General features: G+C 52.0%; 1 protein-coding gene and 1 pseudogene across 1 annotated transcript; both read right to left on the bottom strand.

Moving 5' to 3' along the window:
- Positions 1-8,965: 8,965 nt before the first annotated feature.
- On the bottom strand, positions 8,966-12,271 carry TPBGL (trophoblast glycoprotein like). Its single transcript, XM_072794646.1, has one exon. It carries the CDS (start codon positions 11,782-11,784, stop codon positions 10,585-10,587), a length of 1,200 nt encoding a protein of 399 aa, XP_072650747.1. The 5' UTR covers positions 11,785-12,271; the 3' UTR covers positions 8,966-10,584.
- A 2,535-nt stretch (positions 12,272-14,806) lies between these two features.
- LOC140615329 (nucleoside diphosphate kinase, mitochondrial pseudogene) lies at positions 14,807-15,881 on the bottom strand (annotated as a pseudogene).
- Positions 15,882-17,385: the final 1,504 nt, after the last annotated feature.

Here is a 17,385-nt window from a genome sequence, read left to right as displayed (position 1 = left end):
GGATGTGAGGCAACCCAGAGATTAGGTGCAACCAGAAACCACTACCACCTGTAGGGTGGAAGGACAGGGAGAGGAGTTACCAAGCTGAGGAACTAGCAACACAGAGGAAGAGGGTATCTGAGGAATTCAGACCACAGGAGAAACACATCTGTTGCTGGCGATGCTACCCAAAGCAGAGAGTGGTAGAAACACTGGTTTCTCCTCTCTTCCTGCCCTCCCCTTTGCCCCCTGACTTCATGCCTATGCCTACCCTTAGCAGAATCTAATTAAAAGCCATTTTTCAAGGAATCTTGGGAAATGTGGTTTGCAAGGGTTGGTGCCCTGCAATACAGAGCAGAAGGTCAAAAGATTAGATCTGAGACCAAACAGACAAATCACCAGCTCTTCCTCAATCTTTTCATCCAAAAAATAAAAATAATCACATTGGCCTGGATACCACAATTGAGGAGTGCCCTGATGTCTAAACGGGACCATAAATGTGGGGGAAGTATTTGTTTTTGAAGCAAAATCTGATAGAACTGAACAGAGAAATATACAAATCCACAACACTCCTCTCTCAGTGATCAGTAGAGCAAGAAGACAGAAAATTAGTAAGGATATAGAAGACCTGAACATTATCAATTAACTTGACTTAATTGATATTAATAAAATATTTCACCTCAAAACAATAAAATGTGCATTATTTTCAAGTACACATGGAAGATTCACCAAGAAAGACCATTTTCTGGGCCTAAAAAATGCCTTAACAAATTTAAAAGAATTTAAATAATAAAAAATATGTTTTCAGACCATAACAATTCAACTAGAAATTAATAATAGAAAAGTATCTGGAAAATGTATGTACTTGGAAATTTTAAAAAATATTTTATTTATTAATTTATTCATTCATGAGAGACACACAGAAAGAGACACAGACACAGGCAGAGGGAGAAGCAGGCTCCATGCAGGGAGCCCGACATGGGACTCAATCCCGGGTCTCCAGGATCAGGCCCTGGGCTGAAGGCGGCGCTAAACCACTGAGCCACCCAGGCTGCTCCTATGTACTTGGAAATTAAGCAACCTCATACATAAATCAAAAAGAAAACCATGTAGAAAATTATAAAATATTCTGAATTAAATAAAAATGAAAACAAAAATAGGTAAATTTATGGGATGCTGCTAAATTATTTCAATAGATTCAGAAGTAGCATTTGACAAAATTCAATATTTATTCTTGATTAAAAAGAAAAAAAAACCCAAAGCCTTAGTGAACTTTCTTTCTTAATCTAATATTGGGCATCTACAAAAAAAAAAAAAAAAAACTACAGTTAACACATACTAAATGGTGAAATGGTATGGTAGTGGTGAATCATTTTCTTCTAAGATTGGGAACAAGACCAGGATGACTGTTCCCACCCCTCCTATTTAACATCCTACTAAAAGTCCTAGCCAGTATAATGAGGCAAGAAAAAGATATAAAAGTCCTAGTGATTGTAAAGAAAGAAAGAAAATGGTCTCTATTCACAGACAACATGATTATTTACATAGAAAAATCCCAAGAAATCTACCCTGAAAAGGTACTAGAACTAATGAATGAGTCTATATAGGTTGCAAGATACATGATCAATACACAAAAATCAATTGTACTTATGAATAGTAACATCATATTGAAATGAAGACAGACCCAAATAAAAAATAGCACCAAATAAAAAGATAACACCATTTACAACAACACAAAAATGGAAATACTTAGGTATAAATATAACAAAATATGTGCATAATCTCTATGCACATCTCTAAAGCACAAAATATCGATGAAAGAAATCAAAGAAGACCTAAAAAAATTGAGACATTTACCATGTTCATGGATTGGAAGATTCAACACTTGTTAAGATAGAATTCTCTCCAATCCAAATCAGGATCCCTGCAAGATTTTTTTTTTTTTTTTTTTTTTTTTGCCGATATAGACAAGCTGATTCTAAAATTTATATGGAGAGGTAAAGAAATGCAGAAAGAGACCTGCATTATGTACTGCCAATTGATGGTGGCCTTAATCATTGTCTTTCCAATAAATAGTGCTGGTGAGGATGTGGAGACTGGAACACTAATACACTGCTGGTGGGAATACAAATTGTACGGACACTTTGGAAAACAGTCTGGCAGTTTCTTATAAATTTAAACATACTTACCTATGACTTAGATGTTCTATTCCCCCAAAGAAATGAAAAGTTATGTTCTCACAAAAACCTGTATGTAAACACTAATAATGGCTTTATTGTAAAAAAACTGGTGGGACATCTGGGTGGCTCAGTTAAGCATTAGCCTTCTGCTTAGGTCATGATCCTGGAGTCTTGGGATCGAGCCCCACGTCGGGCTCCTTGCTCAGTGGGGAGTCTGTTTTTCCCTCTCCCTCTGTTCTTCCCCCTGCTTGTGCTCTCTCTCTCTCCGATAAATAAAATCTTTAAAAAAACACCTGCAAACAACCCAAATATTCTTCAACTAGAGTGAATGGATGAACTATTACACTGCCATATGATGGAATTCTACTCTGCAATAAAAATGAACAAACTAGTGATACCTACAACAACATGAATCTTAAATACATTATGCTAAGTAAAAGAAGACAGACTTAAAAGGACAAATATGTATGATTCTATTTATATGACATCTGGAAGAGGCAAAACTATGGGCACAGAAAACTAGTTGCCAGGGGCTGGGATTGAGGGAGAGTTGAGAGTTGGCTATAAAGGTACCACAGAAGGGATTTTGGCAATGATGGAACTATTCTGTATCTTGCTTTTCAAAATCAACTGTAAGCCCAAAGAGTGAATTTTTGCAAATATGTATCTCAATAAAAAAGAAAAAGCAAAAAAGGAAAAAAGAAAGTAAACAATTGGTACGCCAGGGTGGCTCAGCGATTGAGCATCTGCTTTTGGCTCAGGGTGTGATTCTGGAGTCCTGGGGTCGAGTCCCACATCGGGCTTCCTGCATGGAGTGTGCTTCTCCCTCTGCCTATGTCTCTGCTTCTCTCTCTCTCTGTGTGTGTGTCTCTCATAAATGAATAAATAAAATCTTTTAAAAAAAGAAAGTAAACAATTTATATCGCAGACTGCAGACAATACTTACTGGGCACGTGCCATTTGCTAGAGTTTATTCTGGACTCTGAAGACACAAAGATAAATAAGATAATCCCTTTAAGGAGCTCACAGATTCACAGGAGCATAAGGCATGACCACAAAGGTTTGGAATTGTTGTTGAGGGATACTGGAAATGGGACTAACATGTACTCATGGCATGCCATGAGAGCACTGGGTGGGGGGGGGTCATCATGTTTAGCTGGGGTGGGTGAGGTGGGGAATAAGGCAGGCCTCTTAGAGGAGGAATCACTTCCACTGAATTTTGAAGGATGAAATGGAGCTAGGCAGGTGAGGAGAGGCTATGGACATTGGCCAGAACTGACCTCCCATCTGGTATTTGAATATTCAGTCTCAGCACCTTTGCACCTGCTGCTTCTTCTGCTTGGACTGATAGATCTTTCAGAGCTTCCCATCCTTCCAGGGTAAGCCTCTTCTCAGAGGGGTCTGCCTGACTACCCTGGTCAAACACATCCTTCCCCATCGCTCTTCACTCTGTTTATTTCCCTCCTAAGAAGGATCTTGCTTGTTTATGGTATAAGCACATGGGCTCTGGGTTCTAAGCCCAATTTGGTCCCTTAGTGTGACCTTGAGCAAATCACTCACATTTATGTGCCTTAGTTTCTTTCTTTCTTTCTTTTTTTAAGATTTTATTTTGTTTATTCATGAGAGACACAGAGAGATAGAGAGGCAGAGACACAGGCAGAGGGAGAAGCAGGCTCCACGCAGGGGGCTCGATGTGGGACTCGATCCTGGGTCTCCAGGATCAGGCTTTGGGTTGAAAGCGGTGCTAAACCGCGGAGCCACCTGGGCTGCCTTGTGCCTTGGTTTCTTTTTTTTCTTTAAGATTTTATTTATTTATTCATGAGAGACACACAGAGAGAGGCAGAGACACAGGCAGAGGGAGAAGCAGGTCCATGCAGGGAGCCTGATGAGGGACTCGATCCCAGGACCCCAGGATCACGCCCTGAGCGGAAGGCAGATGCTCAACCACTGAACCACCCCGGCGTCCCATACGTGCCTTGGTAGGAATAATAGTAACTACTTCGTAGAGTTGTCATCAGGTTAAAATGGGTTATTATATATAAAGCGCCTAGAACAACTCCCAACTTCTTCCTAGCACAGTGCTCAGCACTAGTAGGCATCTTTATAAAGTACTTGTTGAACAGATTGTGACTAAATGAATGAAGGAACTTTCCCATGCTCACCAGCAGATAGCACAAGAATGCAAAAAAATTAAAACTGGTTCTGCTCTGATACAAATTGGCCATCAGATGTCGCTGGAGCTCCCTGGGTAAAGACACAAGACGGGTGGGCAGGCTGGCTGAGCCGGTAGCCAAGGATACCCAGATAGGATGCTGGACAAGTGTTCCAAATGGAGGGCCAGAAAGTCATGATTGTACTAAAAGGCCAAAGTGGAGAAGCTAAGGCTACCTTATGTTTTACACGATTAAATATTCTACAGCTGCATTTTCTGTTTTCTCACGTGCATTGAATAGCAACAAGGAGCAGGCATCTTATATAACCACAACCACAATCAGTGGGGTGAGAGGTTATGAAAGTCAAAGGGAGTGGGCATCTGAGAGCAGCGGAGGGAGGTCATGAGCCCTGTGTGATGTTTCTTCCCTGGTGCTGTGCATTTCTGTGGAGCAGGGAGAGTGCTCATAAATCTTCCTTGCTCTAGGACTGGGAACCCAAAAGGGAACTGGGCCCAGCCCCTCAGGGGAACTTTTGATCTGGTGTGGACAATGGGCCAGAAAACCAATCCATATGAATAAAGGTCTGGGGGAGTGCAGTGATGGGAAGAAGAGGTGAGGTTAGGACGGCAGAGGGGACTCAAGCCGTCCTGATGCTCTCTGCATTGGGAAGGCGTCTCAGGCAGAGAGTACTACGTGAACAGAGAGGTACAGGGACTGGAATTGCTGGGCTCAGGTATTAAAATCTAAGTAGTTCAGCATACCTGGGGAATAGTGTTCAAGAAGGTGTCTAGCATGGCTGGAGGACGAGGTCAAGGGTGGGGAGTGTATTATTATTCGTGTTGTTAGACTAGTCTAGCAGTCTAGCACTTTTTCTTTTCCCCTCCAGGTCTTGTCAAAAGTCGCTGGAGTCCAGGGCCCACCAGCCTGGTACAGTCCTAAATTATTCTTGTCCCAATATAATTATTAATAGTGGCCTTTTTCACTCTCCAAAGTTTCCTGGTTTGGTTGGCCCCTTATTTAGGGACCCCCATGTGCTTCCATCATTAGAGACCTTCTCTTCACGGAGGACAGCTCCAAGATCTAGTCCATCTTGTCATCTTGTCAGGTACGCTCAGCAGAAAGTAGAGGCTCAGGAAGGATGAGTTTTATATCTTGAACCACAGAGCTTGGGGTTCCAGAGCAAACCCCTCTCCCCTCTCAGGGAGGGCAGAGATACCCCTTACCATGGGGGAGGATCCCCAGCAGGATTTCTGCCTGCAGGAGGTTGAGGCAGGTTTCTGAGGCCTGCTGGAAGCTGCTGATGGAAGCTGACAAGTCCTCCCCACCCCTTTGGTGTTGGCTTCCACTTCCCACCGCCCCCCATCTCCAGGCCACCACAGGTGTGGGTATGGCTGCAGGAAGAAATGACCAGAGGGGTGGAGATACAGGGTGAAGAGACAGGACAGTCCTGTCAGACCCAGAGCAGGACAGGGATGGCTCTGGGGACATCCTGGGTTCTGGATCTGCTCTGATTCTGGATGGGCTCCTGCACTCCCTGGGCCTCAGTTTCCCCATCAGTACTATGAAGGGTTAGTTTGGGTGGTCTGTAAGGGACCAGCCAGCCCCAGGCAAATTGGCTTGAGGCAGCACTGAGGGAGGAGGGGTGGTGAGGGAGGAGTGGGGGGGGCAGGGGAATGGGAGAGGGGACTCCAAAGGCTGCCAAGCGCATTACCACAGAAACATTAACTGCCCCATCACTTCTCCCAGTCTGGCAAAGGCCACATCCATAAATTAGGGCCGTGAGTCTGCCAGGCAGAGACTTAATGAAGAACGAGATGAACTTTATTGAGAGCAGGAAGTCCCTCTGGAGGTCACAAGTCCAGCCCCAGCCTGGACAAAAGGAATCTTGAATCAGAGAGGGGCAAAGGGTGTCCATGGACACCCTGGACTGGGCGAGGAAGGCAGGAGCCGGCTCTGCCACCTTCACTGCTCAATCGCCCCATCACCCAGCACACAGTAGGGTCTCAACACCTATTTCTGACTGAAGACCAAATGGTGTGGCCAGTCATGCTCAACTTGGACTGAGACCCAGTCCTCTTGGACTCTAGCTGGGCCCTCACCAGTTCCCACACCAGACCCGTGGGGCGTGGGTAGGAAAGGGGGCTGCAGAAGTAAAAGTTTTCCCAAGGAGATGGTGCTCATGGCTTCCCTTTGTTTCTGAGAGGCAATTTCAGCTTTTACAGGGCCAGAAAGCCTGGGAAGTCTGACATGTTTCTCCAAGTGTGTAGTTTCGTGTCTATCACATTTCTGACAGTCGCAGGCCTTTTCTCTCTCCCTCTTCTGCTCTTTAAGGGGACATCCCAGATGGAGTTCTTCCCCCCTGGCACTTGGCCCTGACCCTCCCCCCCCACTGTCCACCTCAGACTTCCAGCAGCATTAGCAGCATTATGATTATAGAGGGAGGCTGGTCATTCAGTGAGGCTTGGGCACTGCTCAGAGTGTCCGGAGTGGTGGGTGGCATCAGGGCATCAGGGTATCAGGGCAGGCCAGCCAGACCTCTCCATGTCATCCTTTTCTGCAAGGTCTCTTCTGGGATCCTAAAGGGCCCACTGCTCTTGTCCCCCTGCCCATCTGGGCTCCCATGGGCATGACGTAGGTCTGGTTCCTCTGTCTCCAGTGCCCAGCCCAGTGTGAGGTCTGGCACAAAAAGGCTGGACAGAAGGAAGCAACAAATAAGAGGCACTGCGCTGCTCTCCTGCTTCCCATACCCATCTCTCCACTTCCCCGAGTTCCCTTCTAAGGGTAGATGTCCCTCTAGAGCCTCCCAGTGAAGACGTGGGGATCACAGATCCATCTCATGCACACAGCAATTAGTGGTCTCTGCTTCTCAACCCAGATCTTCCTGCCTCCAGTGCTTTGCACAAAGCCGATACTGCTGATCCTTCCTTCCGTTCTTCCAAATCCTGCTCATCTTTCAAAACTCCACTCAAATGTGACTTCCTCTAAGTAGAAGTCTCTCTAAGCTGGGTCAGGGGCCCTTACTCTAAGCTCTGTATCCCAAGACTTCTTTTCTCTAGACCATGATTAAATATGATCCTCCCTGGATCATTAGCTTCTCTAGAATTGGCAAAATTGTATTCAGTTGAGGCCGAATGGCTGGCTGGATTTGCAGAGGAGGCAGGCCTTAGGGACCTGTTGATAGTCACATAAGGCCAAAGGCCACTGACAGGCTGCAAGGAGGGTGGGAACCCAGAAATGACATCTAATGGGAATCGGTGAATGGCACTAAGATTAAATATCAACTGGCATATACTGGGCACTCAATTAGTTGATTTTTGACAACTATTGATTTGGTACTTAGCTTAGTGGCAGCTCTCATATAAAACGTTCAAAGATTTTTGCTGATGATGAACCCACAGCTAACAGCATGATTTATTTGCCAGGACCTACTGCAGTCTTAGGCTACATTACGAGGGCATGTCTTTGGAAGTGGGGAGGTGACCTGTTAGACACAGGTCTCTAACCTGTGTTAGAGATATCGTTCCTATCTCATCCTGGAGTACTGGGAGGGCACCCTCCGAAGGTCATTCACAGATGGGAACAGTTCTAGAGAATTTGATCCCTTCTCACGAGGAATGACTGGGAATTTGCTGGAAACAGACACTCCTACACTATGCCCAACTCTGTGAAGACCTGTGCCAGGGGAGGGGCACTCCTGGCCCCAAGGCAAAGCTGGGACCGTCAGGGAGTTCCAGGTGGGAATCCCCAGGCAATGAGGGGGATGCTCCCAGGATGGGAGGGAGTGAGCCCCCCATTGAGAGAGGGTGCTCCTGGTTGAGAGGGCCTAGGACACTTCCCACATTACCTCTGAGATCCTTTTCAGTGTCTAAAGGGCACAGGTTCTAGAATAACGTGGCCCTACGATTTAAAATGCCAGAATTCTAGCCTTCTGCCTGGTAGTTCTAGGGCTCTGAGAACCTGAATGCGAAATAATCTAGTCTGGGGACCTTGAGGTAGGAGATAAGCCTCTTACCCAGGTCCTGCTGGCCCAGAACTCACCTGTCTCCTTGCTCCACATATTGCAGGGATCATTTTATCCATGTCCACCCGCCTCCACTCCTAGGCTGCTGCTTCTCTCAGCCTCTCCCTACCCACGCTTGCTTAGTCCTCACTCCAGGACAGCATCGCATGACACAGGTTATAAGGGAGTGGCAGGTAATTCATCACAGGGGAGGATGCCAAAGCGGCAAATAATGATCCCTCCTTTCCTGCCCGAATTAACTGCCTCTGAGTCTCTGGAGCTGGATTTCTTCCCCAGTGCACCTCCCCCAGAGCCCCCATCCTACCTCAGCGATGAGGAATGACAAGGTAAGAGGATGTAGAGTGCGTATAGATTGCAGCCTGGCTATGGATAGCCCCCTCTCAGAGGATTAAAGGCAGGCCGGTTTGGAGAGCGAGGCAATCCCAGCAGAAAGTCCTTCCATATGTCTCACCTCAAACCTGCCACACGTAGTCAGAGCCTATTTCTTCTCCCATAGGCCGCCAGAAGAAGACATCAAAAGTCGCTGCCTCACTCAGGGAGGTCCAAAACACCCTCCCAAGTGTCCCCTCCCACCACTTTCAATGCCCCAAGGTCAGCAGGAACGACACGGCACCACTTACAAGAGCAGAGTATTTGAGATTATTGCAGACTTTATAGAAAACTGCCCAAGGGAGATCCAGGTGTCTTGGGTGGGGGCGGGAAGGCAGACCTCAAGCCAATGTGTTGAAGGAGTTGGGGTTGGGGGGAGCGGGTTATGGGACTTCCTGTGTGCAGAGGCAGCACAGGCCAGCCATTCTGCTTGACCTAGGGGATGGGAGTCAGGGAGAGGCAGCCCCCTCCCCACTCACCAATTGTGCTTTGGGATCATGCAGAAGGCAGGGCACTGAGGCTCTGACCCTAAACAGGATGGCTTGTGCCTGAGACAAGAGATGAGGCCCCTCATCTTTGGCCTCCCTTTTGAGGCCAAAAGGCCTGGTGGAGGGGGACGTGGGGACAAGGGATCCCCAGGGGAGAAGAGTCACATGGGTGGAAAAGAGCTTGGGGGCTGCAGCTCCCAGCCCTTCAGAGCCTCCTCCCTTACTGCTCTCTGAGGCCACCATGTACAGGTGACCCTGGTTCTGAGGCCCAACCAACTACTCTGAACCCCTAGGACTCTCTCCTTCCCCCTGGGGATCTGCCAATATAGTTGGGGGATGCTTGGCACCTGCACCTGTCTTGCAGGGCTGGGGAGCTCATCCTAGGAGAAAAGGGGGGTGGGTGGGCACACCCCAGGAGTGGATTTCTCACTGGATCCTGACCAAGTGAGTGCAAGCGATGGGTGTGGTGGGGATAGAGAGCCTAAGACTTGGGCAGGTGGATTAAAGTCCGATCAGGGTGAAGAGGTGAGAGTCTTGAGATTAGGGACAAGCACGGAGTACTGGGGGATCAGAGCCCCGGTGAAAAAGGCTGAGGATCGGTTCCATACTAAGGCTATAACAGGGTGTGACTGTCCCTGGGATGGGAGACTGATGGAGCTGAGCCCCAAGCCTGGGCCAAGGAAGGGAAGAGCCTGAGCCAGAGCTGGGGTGGTGGGCAGTATGAAATACACCCACCCCCAAATGGGGGGAGGGTGCACAACCCTCAGAGCCCTAGGATGTGGGTGTCTGCAGGGTGGGAGAGCTCAGAGCCCTGGGATGAGAAAAAAGGCTCAAAGTCCACAAAAGCCTACAGAGGGGTGCTCTGCTTGAGAGCAGAATAGGATATGAGGGTCCCTGAGCCCTGGGAAGGGAGTTGAGGTCTCCAGGCTGGAGTTGGGAGCCAGTGATGTCTAGGGTGACGTTTCCCACTGAGAGATCAAGCCTCAAAGCACAGGGGGGTGGAAGCAGTCTCAGGGCTTTCGCACTGAAGGACAAAGTTTCCTGGCAAGCCTCGAAAGGGGGACGGTGCTTTGGGGGTGGTTCGGGGAGGGATGTGTCAGAGCCTGGGATGGGCAGGTACGGTGTCTGGAATCAATAAGGGGTGTCTCTTGGTCTTGGATGGCCTGGCCAGGGCTCTCAGAGGCTGGGGAGAGGAGGGTACCAGCTTGGGGCCTCCGGGTCGGCGTGGGGGGCGGGGGGGCGGGGACGGCCATAATCCAGAGGTCTCAGGCCGGTCAGGGGCAAGTCTCGAAGCCCCCAACTGGCGGGTGTCTCATACCCATGGCTTCAGGCCGGGTAATGGCAGGAAAGTCCTCAACCGGCAGGGTCAGCCGCCAAGCCCCAAGGGGCACCACTCAGAGCCCCGAGCCCGGGGAGGTGGCGCGGGAGCCGGCGGGGGCGGCCGGGGCGGGCGCGCGGCGCGGGTCGGCGTCCTGCTCGTAGCGGTAGTGGTAGCCCTCCATCTGGTCCCGGCAGGCCTCGCGCAAGTTGCGCATCCAGCGCTGGATGCCGCGGCGGTTTAGGTAGAGCACCATGAGGAAGATGAGGCCGATGAGCGCCAGCACCAGCCCGAAGAAGACGTAGGAGGCTTCCAGCTCCGGGCCGGCGAGCTCCACTTCGTCTCCGCGACCCTCGGCGTCGCCGTGGGCGCAGCGCAGCCGCGCCTCGTCCAGGTCCAGGAAAGGCCGGTCCTGCAGCGCCCGCGGGGAGGCGCAGCGCAGCCGCCGCGCGTCGGGTACGCGCTCCGTGGCGTTGCGCAGCCAGGCCAGCAGGGGGCGCGCGGCACAGCCGCAGCGCAGGGGGTTGTCGGCGAGCAGCAGGCGCGGCGCGGGGAGGCCGCCATCGCGCTCGAGCGCGCGCAGCTCGTCGGGGCCCAGGCCCGCCAGCGCGTTGAGGCGCGCGTCCAGCTGCTCCAGGCGCGGCCGGCGCAGCGCGGCGGGCGGCAGGCGGCTCAGCGCGTTGCCCGCCAGGCCCAGGAGGCGCAGCTCGTCCAGCGGGGCGAGCGCCGTGTCCAGCGCGGCCAGCAGCGTGGGGCCGCCCCGCGCCAGCGCGTGGTTGAGCTGCAGCGAGCGCAGCGCGGGCAGCCCGCGGAAGGCGCCGCCGCCCAGGGCGCGCAGCGGGTTGTGGCTCAGGTCGAGCGCCGTCAGGCTGGGCAGCCCGTCGAAGGCGCCGTCCTCCACCACCTCGATGTTGTTGTGCGTGAGGCGCAGCGCGCTCAGCAGCGGCAGGCGCACGCCGCCCGCCGCCGCCGCCTCCCCCGCCGCCGCCTCCCCGGGGTCCGCGTCCCCGCCGGCGAAGGCGGCCGCGCGCAGCACCGTCAGGTTGGCGCCCACGATGGTGAGGTTGCGCGCGTCGGGCGGCACGTCCCGCGGCGGCTGCCGGAGCTCGGCGCCCGACGCGCAGCGCAACAGCAGCTTGGGGCCGCCGAAGCAGTAGCACTGGAAGGGGCAGGGCGCGGCGGGCCGGCTCAGCGCCGCCGCCACCAGCAGCAGCCCCGGCAGGAGCGGCCCCCTTTGCTCCGGCTGTGCGGCGCGCGGGGCCATCGCTGCTGCCATCGCTGCTGCCCCCGCATACAGCGCCCGGGCCGCCGCGCTCAGCAGTGAGTTCGGAGCGCCTGGGGGCGGGGAGGGGGCGGCCGGGGCAAGTCCTTGACCCCGCGCGGCTGGCGATCGCGGTCGGTCCGTCCGCTGGCTCTAGAGTCCCAGGAGCCGTCACTTTTCCTGGCCGGGGGGAGAGGGGTCAGGCGGGGAGCGGAGCCCCCCGCCCCCGGTGCCCTCCTCGCCCTGCGCGCCGGCCTCCGACTTCCGCGGCCGCTCCGGGCTCCGAGCCGAGTGGGCAGGGTTTGTCTCCCCCCTCGCAGCCTCCCGGCCTCCTCCTCCTCCTCCCCCAACGGAGTCTCCGCGCCCTCCTCGCCGAGGGGCGGGGTGGGAGGCTCCCGGGAATCAGGGCTTTCGGCTGCTGCGCTTCCCCCACTCCCACTCCGGCTCCGGGGCTGCTGAGAAGTTTGGCTCTCCGAGGCTCTGACTTGCTTCCCCTCGTCCCCCCTCCCCCCCCCCCCCCCCACGGTTAAGCTGGTTCCTTCCTCCTCCCTCTACCGCACGTGTGAGGCGGGGCCGGGCGGGGGAGAGCTGGCAGGTGGGTCGGCACCACGGAGCGAGAATCTGGGGGGAGGACCTTAGAGCTCCCCCTCCATGCACAGGCGAGGATGAGGGGTGGGCTGAGAAAGTTACTCATCTTTCAGCCTCTTCCTCGCGTGTGACCCAGGAGAGGGCTGTGCTAGGAGAGACTGGAAAATCCCCAGCCTTGGTTTACCCCCTCAGCAAAACCCCAGTTACATCAGGCTGGCTGGGGTCACCACGCTTGCAGGTCCTGGGAGACCAACGTTTTCTCGACCCCATCCGACCCCCACCCAGGGAAGTCAGCGACAACCCCTCCTCCTCTCCTCCCCCCACCTCCCCTTCAACTCACTGGCTGCTCTGCCGGGAGTTCTTCCATCTGGTTTCCTCCACCAGGCTGGACTCCTCCCCCAAGCACTCTCCTAGGCCCTAGGACCTGGTGGGTGTGGTGATTCAGCTCTTTGCTCTCCCCTCCCTGCTCCCGCACCTGGGCACCCTATTACATTGTTCTACTGGGTCTCGGGACCCTGGGGTTGTTATACACCATTGACTGCCCCTCCTACCCTCCAGGGTATCCCACCTGTAAATGTTGAAAGGGTGGGAGGGTTTGGAGCTCTAGAGATTTGGAGAAGGGAGCAGATTTTGCAGCATTGAATGATGGGGGGTGAGGTAGGGGTGGTCTCAGAGGGGGCCGGGGCTGAGCTGTTTATAGGTTTGTTTTGTTCTGGATTTTTTTTTTTCTTTTTTCAGAACTGGGGAAGCTCCCGACATGATTTAAAGAGATAGGCTCCTGAGAAGGGAGCACTCCTGGCCTTGGCATGAATTATTCAGGCTGGAGAGGCTGACACTTGATCCACAGGCCATTCTGGTATCAGCAAAGCTGGTTGGGATAGAGGCTGCCCCCTTCCCCCATAAGAATTAGTCAGTCTTTCTCCTGAATTAGGGACAGTTGTTGGGTTGACTTCTTCCCTGAGGTTATGTTTAACAGATTGACCAACAGATCGATATCCCTTAAGGAGGAGAAACAGACTCTGCGTGGCCTGGGTCCCAGGCCAAGACCAACATCATGGGCGAGGTCTGTTGATGCTGGGGCTGGGGCTCCCCTCTCCCTTCCTCCTTTTTCCCCATCATCACTCCTGGGTATTGGCAGATGAGAACTGTAACTTGCACATGCAGGATTGGACATGTCTATGCAGGTGTACATGTGGAGTCAAGTTGGACACATGAACAGCTCAAGGTGCATCCACATGTGAGGAAACACAGACTCGTGCTTCCTTGGATGTGCATACACATGCCTAGGATGTTGTGTACAAGCCTGTACATGGTTGCAGGTAGGCTCAGGTATGCCTCGTGCAAGTATATTCAGGCTCATTCATACATGTGCACGTGTTAACATAGATTTGAGTACATCCTCGTATGTGTTCATACATCCATAAGCGCATAGATATTTGAGCATTCATATTTCTGGGACCACGTAGGTTTCCGGGTACATTCTCAGAGGGGAAGCTTACAGGTGCATGCATGCAAGCACATGCATCCAGAGATTGGACAACATACTCTTAGCCCATTTCTGATCTCCACTGCCCTTGGTCTGTATAAATAACAGGCTGAGATCCCTTTGCTCTGGGCACAGGTGCTCAGCCATTAGGGCTGTGCACTCAGCTGTTGAACTCCCCCAAGCCCTGGCCCACATCAACTGCAAGCCCCAGCTCTGACATCTCCATGGTGAGAGGCACTGGCTCTTCTTCCCTATTGGACTTGCAGTACAGGGGCTAGCACGAGAGAGTGCAGTAAACGTTTGTAGATGGGTGGATGGATGGATGGATGAATGGAAAGGTCTCTGCTTTCCTGTCCCACTACTACAGAGAGCCCCTTCTGCCTCCAGCCTCTGCGGAATCACAGACCGCCTGCCAAGGCCAGAGCCCCTTCTCTAGGGCCCCTTGGTGCTGGGTCTTGGTGGGCTAATGGCCTCCTTGGGAAAGGGCTGCAGGGCAACAGGCAGCCTTGATTGGGGGGTACTAGACATCTCAATTGAAGAAAGGAGGCCCAGAGAGAACTTAGAACCATCATGTACCAGAGGAGAAGGCAGTGACTATGTGACTATAGTTTTTTTTTTAATATTTATTTATTTGCTTATTTACACAACGTAGTGAATTTTAATGTCCCACCCCCCTTTGGGGAAGGATGGTTATACTACACACTTTTGGAGATATCCCAAAGGTTGTCTGGCACTTTGGTATAGAAAGAATTTGGTCCAATTTCTTACTGGTTTACAATACTAAAAGGCATGTAAAGTTGGTTGCTCAATCCCTCTGGGGTGGGGTGGGGTGGGGGAGAAGGTAGACAGAGAGGTGGTCTGGGATGGAAGGGCAGACCATCTGTGTAGGCTCAGGTTCTGGATGACAGAAGTAGTTAGTTGATCCTGGTTGGCTGCTTGGGTGGCTGAGGGCAGCCTGAGTGCTCAGGTTGGGTGGATGCTGCTCTGGTGGGTTTTGTCTGCCCAGTCTACCGGCTCACTGCTCTGAAGCCATAGCTGTCTCTCTCCGGCCCCCTCCACAGAGTCACTGCATGGATGATGTTCCTGCAGTGTCTTCATCCCCACCACCTTGAAGTCCCTCCTCTCAAAGCGCTGGATCACATCCCCAGCAAGCCGCCACTGCACCCCATCTGGCTGCACTGCAACCAGGGTCTGCTCCCAGGTCCAGGAGGACCCACTGGAGTTGGGGCATGTGAGCAGGGTTGGGTCAGGGGCCTGCAGGCCGCTCAACAACCCCAGCAGCGCTACACGCTCCAAAAAGCCGCCCATGACCCTCGGCCAATGGGCTGCTGGCTGAGTGCAGAAAACTATTTTTAAAAAAATTTTTAAGGTTTTATTTATTTATTAGAGAGAGAGTGAGTGAGAGAACACAAGTAGGGGAAGCAGCAGAGACAGGAGAAGCAAGATACCACTGAGCAGGGAGCCCGATATGGGGCTCAATCCCAGGACCTTGGGATCATGACCCGAGCTGAAGACAAGATGCTTTATGGACTGAGCCACTCAGACATCCATATGTGACTATGGTTTATAACTGGGGAGTCTGAGGCCATAGGGCCAGGGACTTGCCTCAAAGCTAGTGGCTGTCAGGGCTTAGCCTAAACCTGGCCCAGGCTCCTTGCCTAGGGCTTTGTCCAAGGTAGTGGCTGTATCTGAGAAGGACCAGTACGACAGGGAATCTCATCCTGACCCCTGGAAGCTGAAGTTAGCAACAGATGCCAAGCTGGATGTGATATGACCTTGAATGTCTTTCTGCCTCTGGTCTGTCAGCTTCTACTTCTGGAAAGTAGATGGGCTTCTGGATTCCTATCCTTCGTAGTCTTCTCAGGGCTGTTGTGACAAAGTGAACAGAAAGTGCTTTGAAACAGGAAAAGCCATAACACCTCGGGCCTGGGGGCCTTTATTATGTGACTGGATGATGCATTGCCCTTTTCTGGGACTAATTAGCTCCCATGTCATTTTGTCTTGTTCCATCTTCCTCCCTCCCTCAGCATAGCAAGTTCATGTAGATGGTACAAGGAATGAGTCTCCACTTGCTGTCCCTGTGAAAGCCTCTACCCAGCCTCCTCCCTGCCCTCCCTTCTTCATGCAGGTGTTCTCTGTTCAGGTTCCTCTGGACTGTGAGCCATTTGGGGGGTCTCTGTTCTCTAGAAGAACTTTCCTCTCCATTTTGTCAGTATTCCACATGCAGTAGGTGTTCAATAAATGTATGTCTAGCTGTGTCTGGGGCTGTGCTCATTCTCTGATGCATTCCGTGGAAGTATCTTTGCTCAGATTGTTTGCCCCACTTGGATTCTTCCCTCCCCTTGACTGTTTCTTCAGGCCCAGCCCACTGATCCTCAGGGCTCAGTTTGGGTTCTGTCCCCTCCAAGAAGCCTTCCTGGCTTCCTTATCTCCTTTGAATTTCACTTAGCAATCAGAAGGTTGGAGCTCCTCTGAGCCCCCTTACCGTCTGCAGCTGGGGCTCAGGACTGGGTCTGGTCTCCTGTGTTATCAGCGCAGAGCTCAGCATGAGAAGGCACCGGGGAATATTTACTGGATGAAATGATGATTTAAAAATCTCTGGCTTGATCGTCTCATCTCTGCGAGGCAGGCTAGCTGAGGAGCTCCCATCTACACTTTCCACCAGGAGACAGCCTTCCAGAAAGGTGAGGTGCTTTCTTCAAGGTCGCACAGCTGACTGAACCCCAAGCCTGACAAGAGCTCAGGTTTCCTGCTCATCTCTGCTGCAGCCCTCCCCATTCTAGGCTCTCTCTGGAGAGTGTGACTGGGTCAGATCCCAGGGGATCCTGTGGGCGCAGAGCTTCAGGGTTTTCTTAGGATTCAGCAAGTGAAGTCACCCCAACCTGCCCAAGCAGAGTGATTGCCCTTTGCTGGATTGAGAATCATCCACATGTCAACTACTCTAGACCCCAATATTTTTTATTTTTATTTTTTAGAGAGAGAGAGAGAGAGCACATGTTCATGAGCAGGATGGGGAAAGACAGAGAGAGCGAGAATCCTAAGCAAGCTCCATGCTCAGCAGGAGCTCTATCTCATGACCCTGAGACCATGACCTGAGCCAAAATCAAGAGTCGAGCACTTAACTGACCAAACCACCCAGGCACCCCTGAACCCCAATTCTTGAATTTATTACCCCCCTAGGCTCCAGAGCCCCTCTCGGAGCCTTCCAAGGTACTCTCCCTCTCGTAACTCCAGCTCTTTCACTTTTCTCTCCACAAAGGCCCTGCTCTCTATAAGGTCAACTGAGCCGTGGTAAGGAGCCTACAGAGGTTTGGCAACTTTCCTGAGGTCATCTATCAGGGAGCCCCATTCCTGTCTGCCTCCAGCTCCCATCTTGTCTGTCAGAAGTGTCTCAGTGTTCCTAAAGTCCTTAGGCAAGTCTACTTTTCCAGATCTGTTTCCTCTCTGCAAAGAAGGAGTGTGTCTAGACAGGATGGTCTTAGAGGGCTTTTAGTCCTGTGCCCCTTGCCCTTTTAGGGGTGGAGGCCATGGAGGGGAAGATA

The sequence above is a fragment of the Canis lupus genome, chromosome 23 (genome assembly GCF_048164855.1).
Source record: "Canis lupus baileyi chromosome 23, mCanLup2.hap1, whole genome shotgun sequence".
Taxonomy (NCBI): domain Eukaryota; kingdom Metazoa; phylum Chordata; class Mammalia; order Carnivora; family Canidae; genus Canis; species Canis lupus.
The sequence above is the reverse complement of the archived record's forward strand: the minus strand, read 5'-3'. Positions and strand labels throughout refer to the sequence as shown.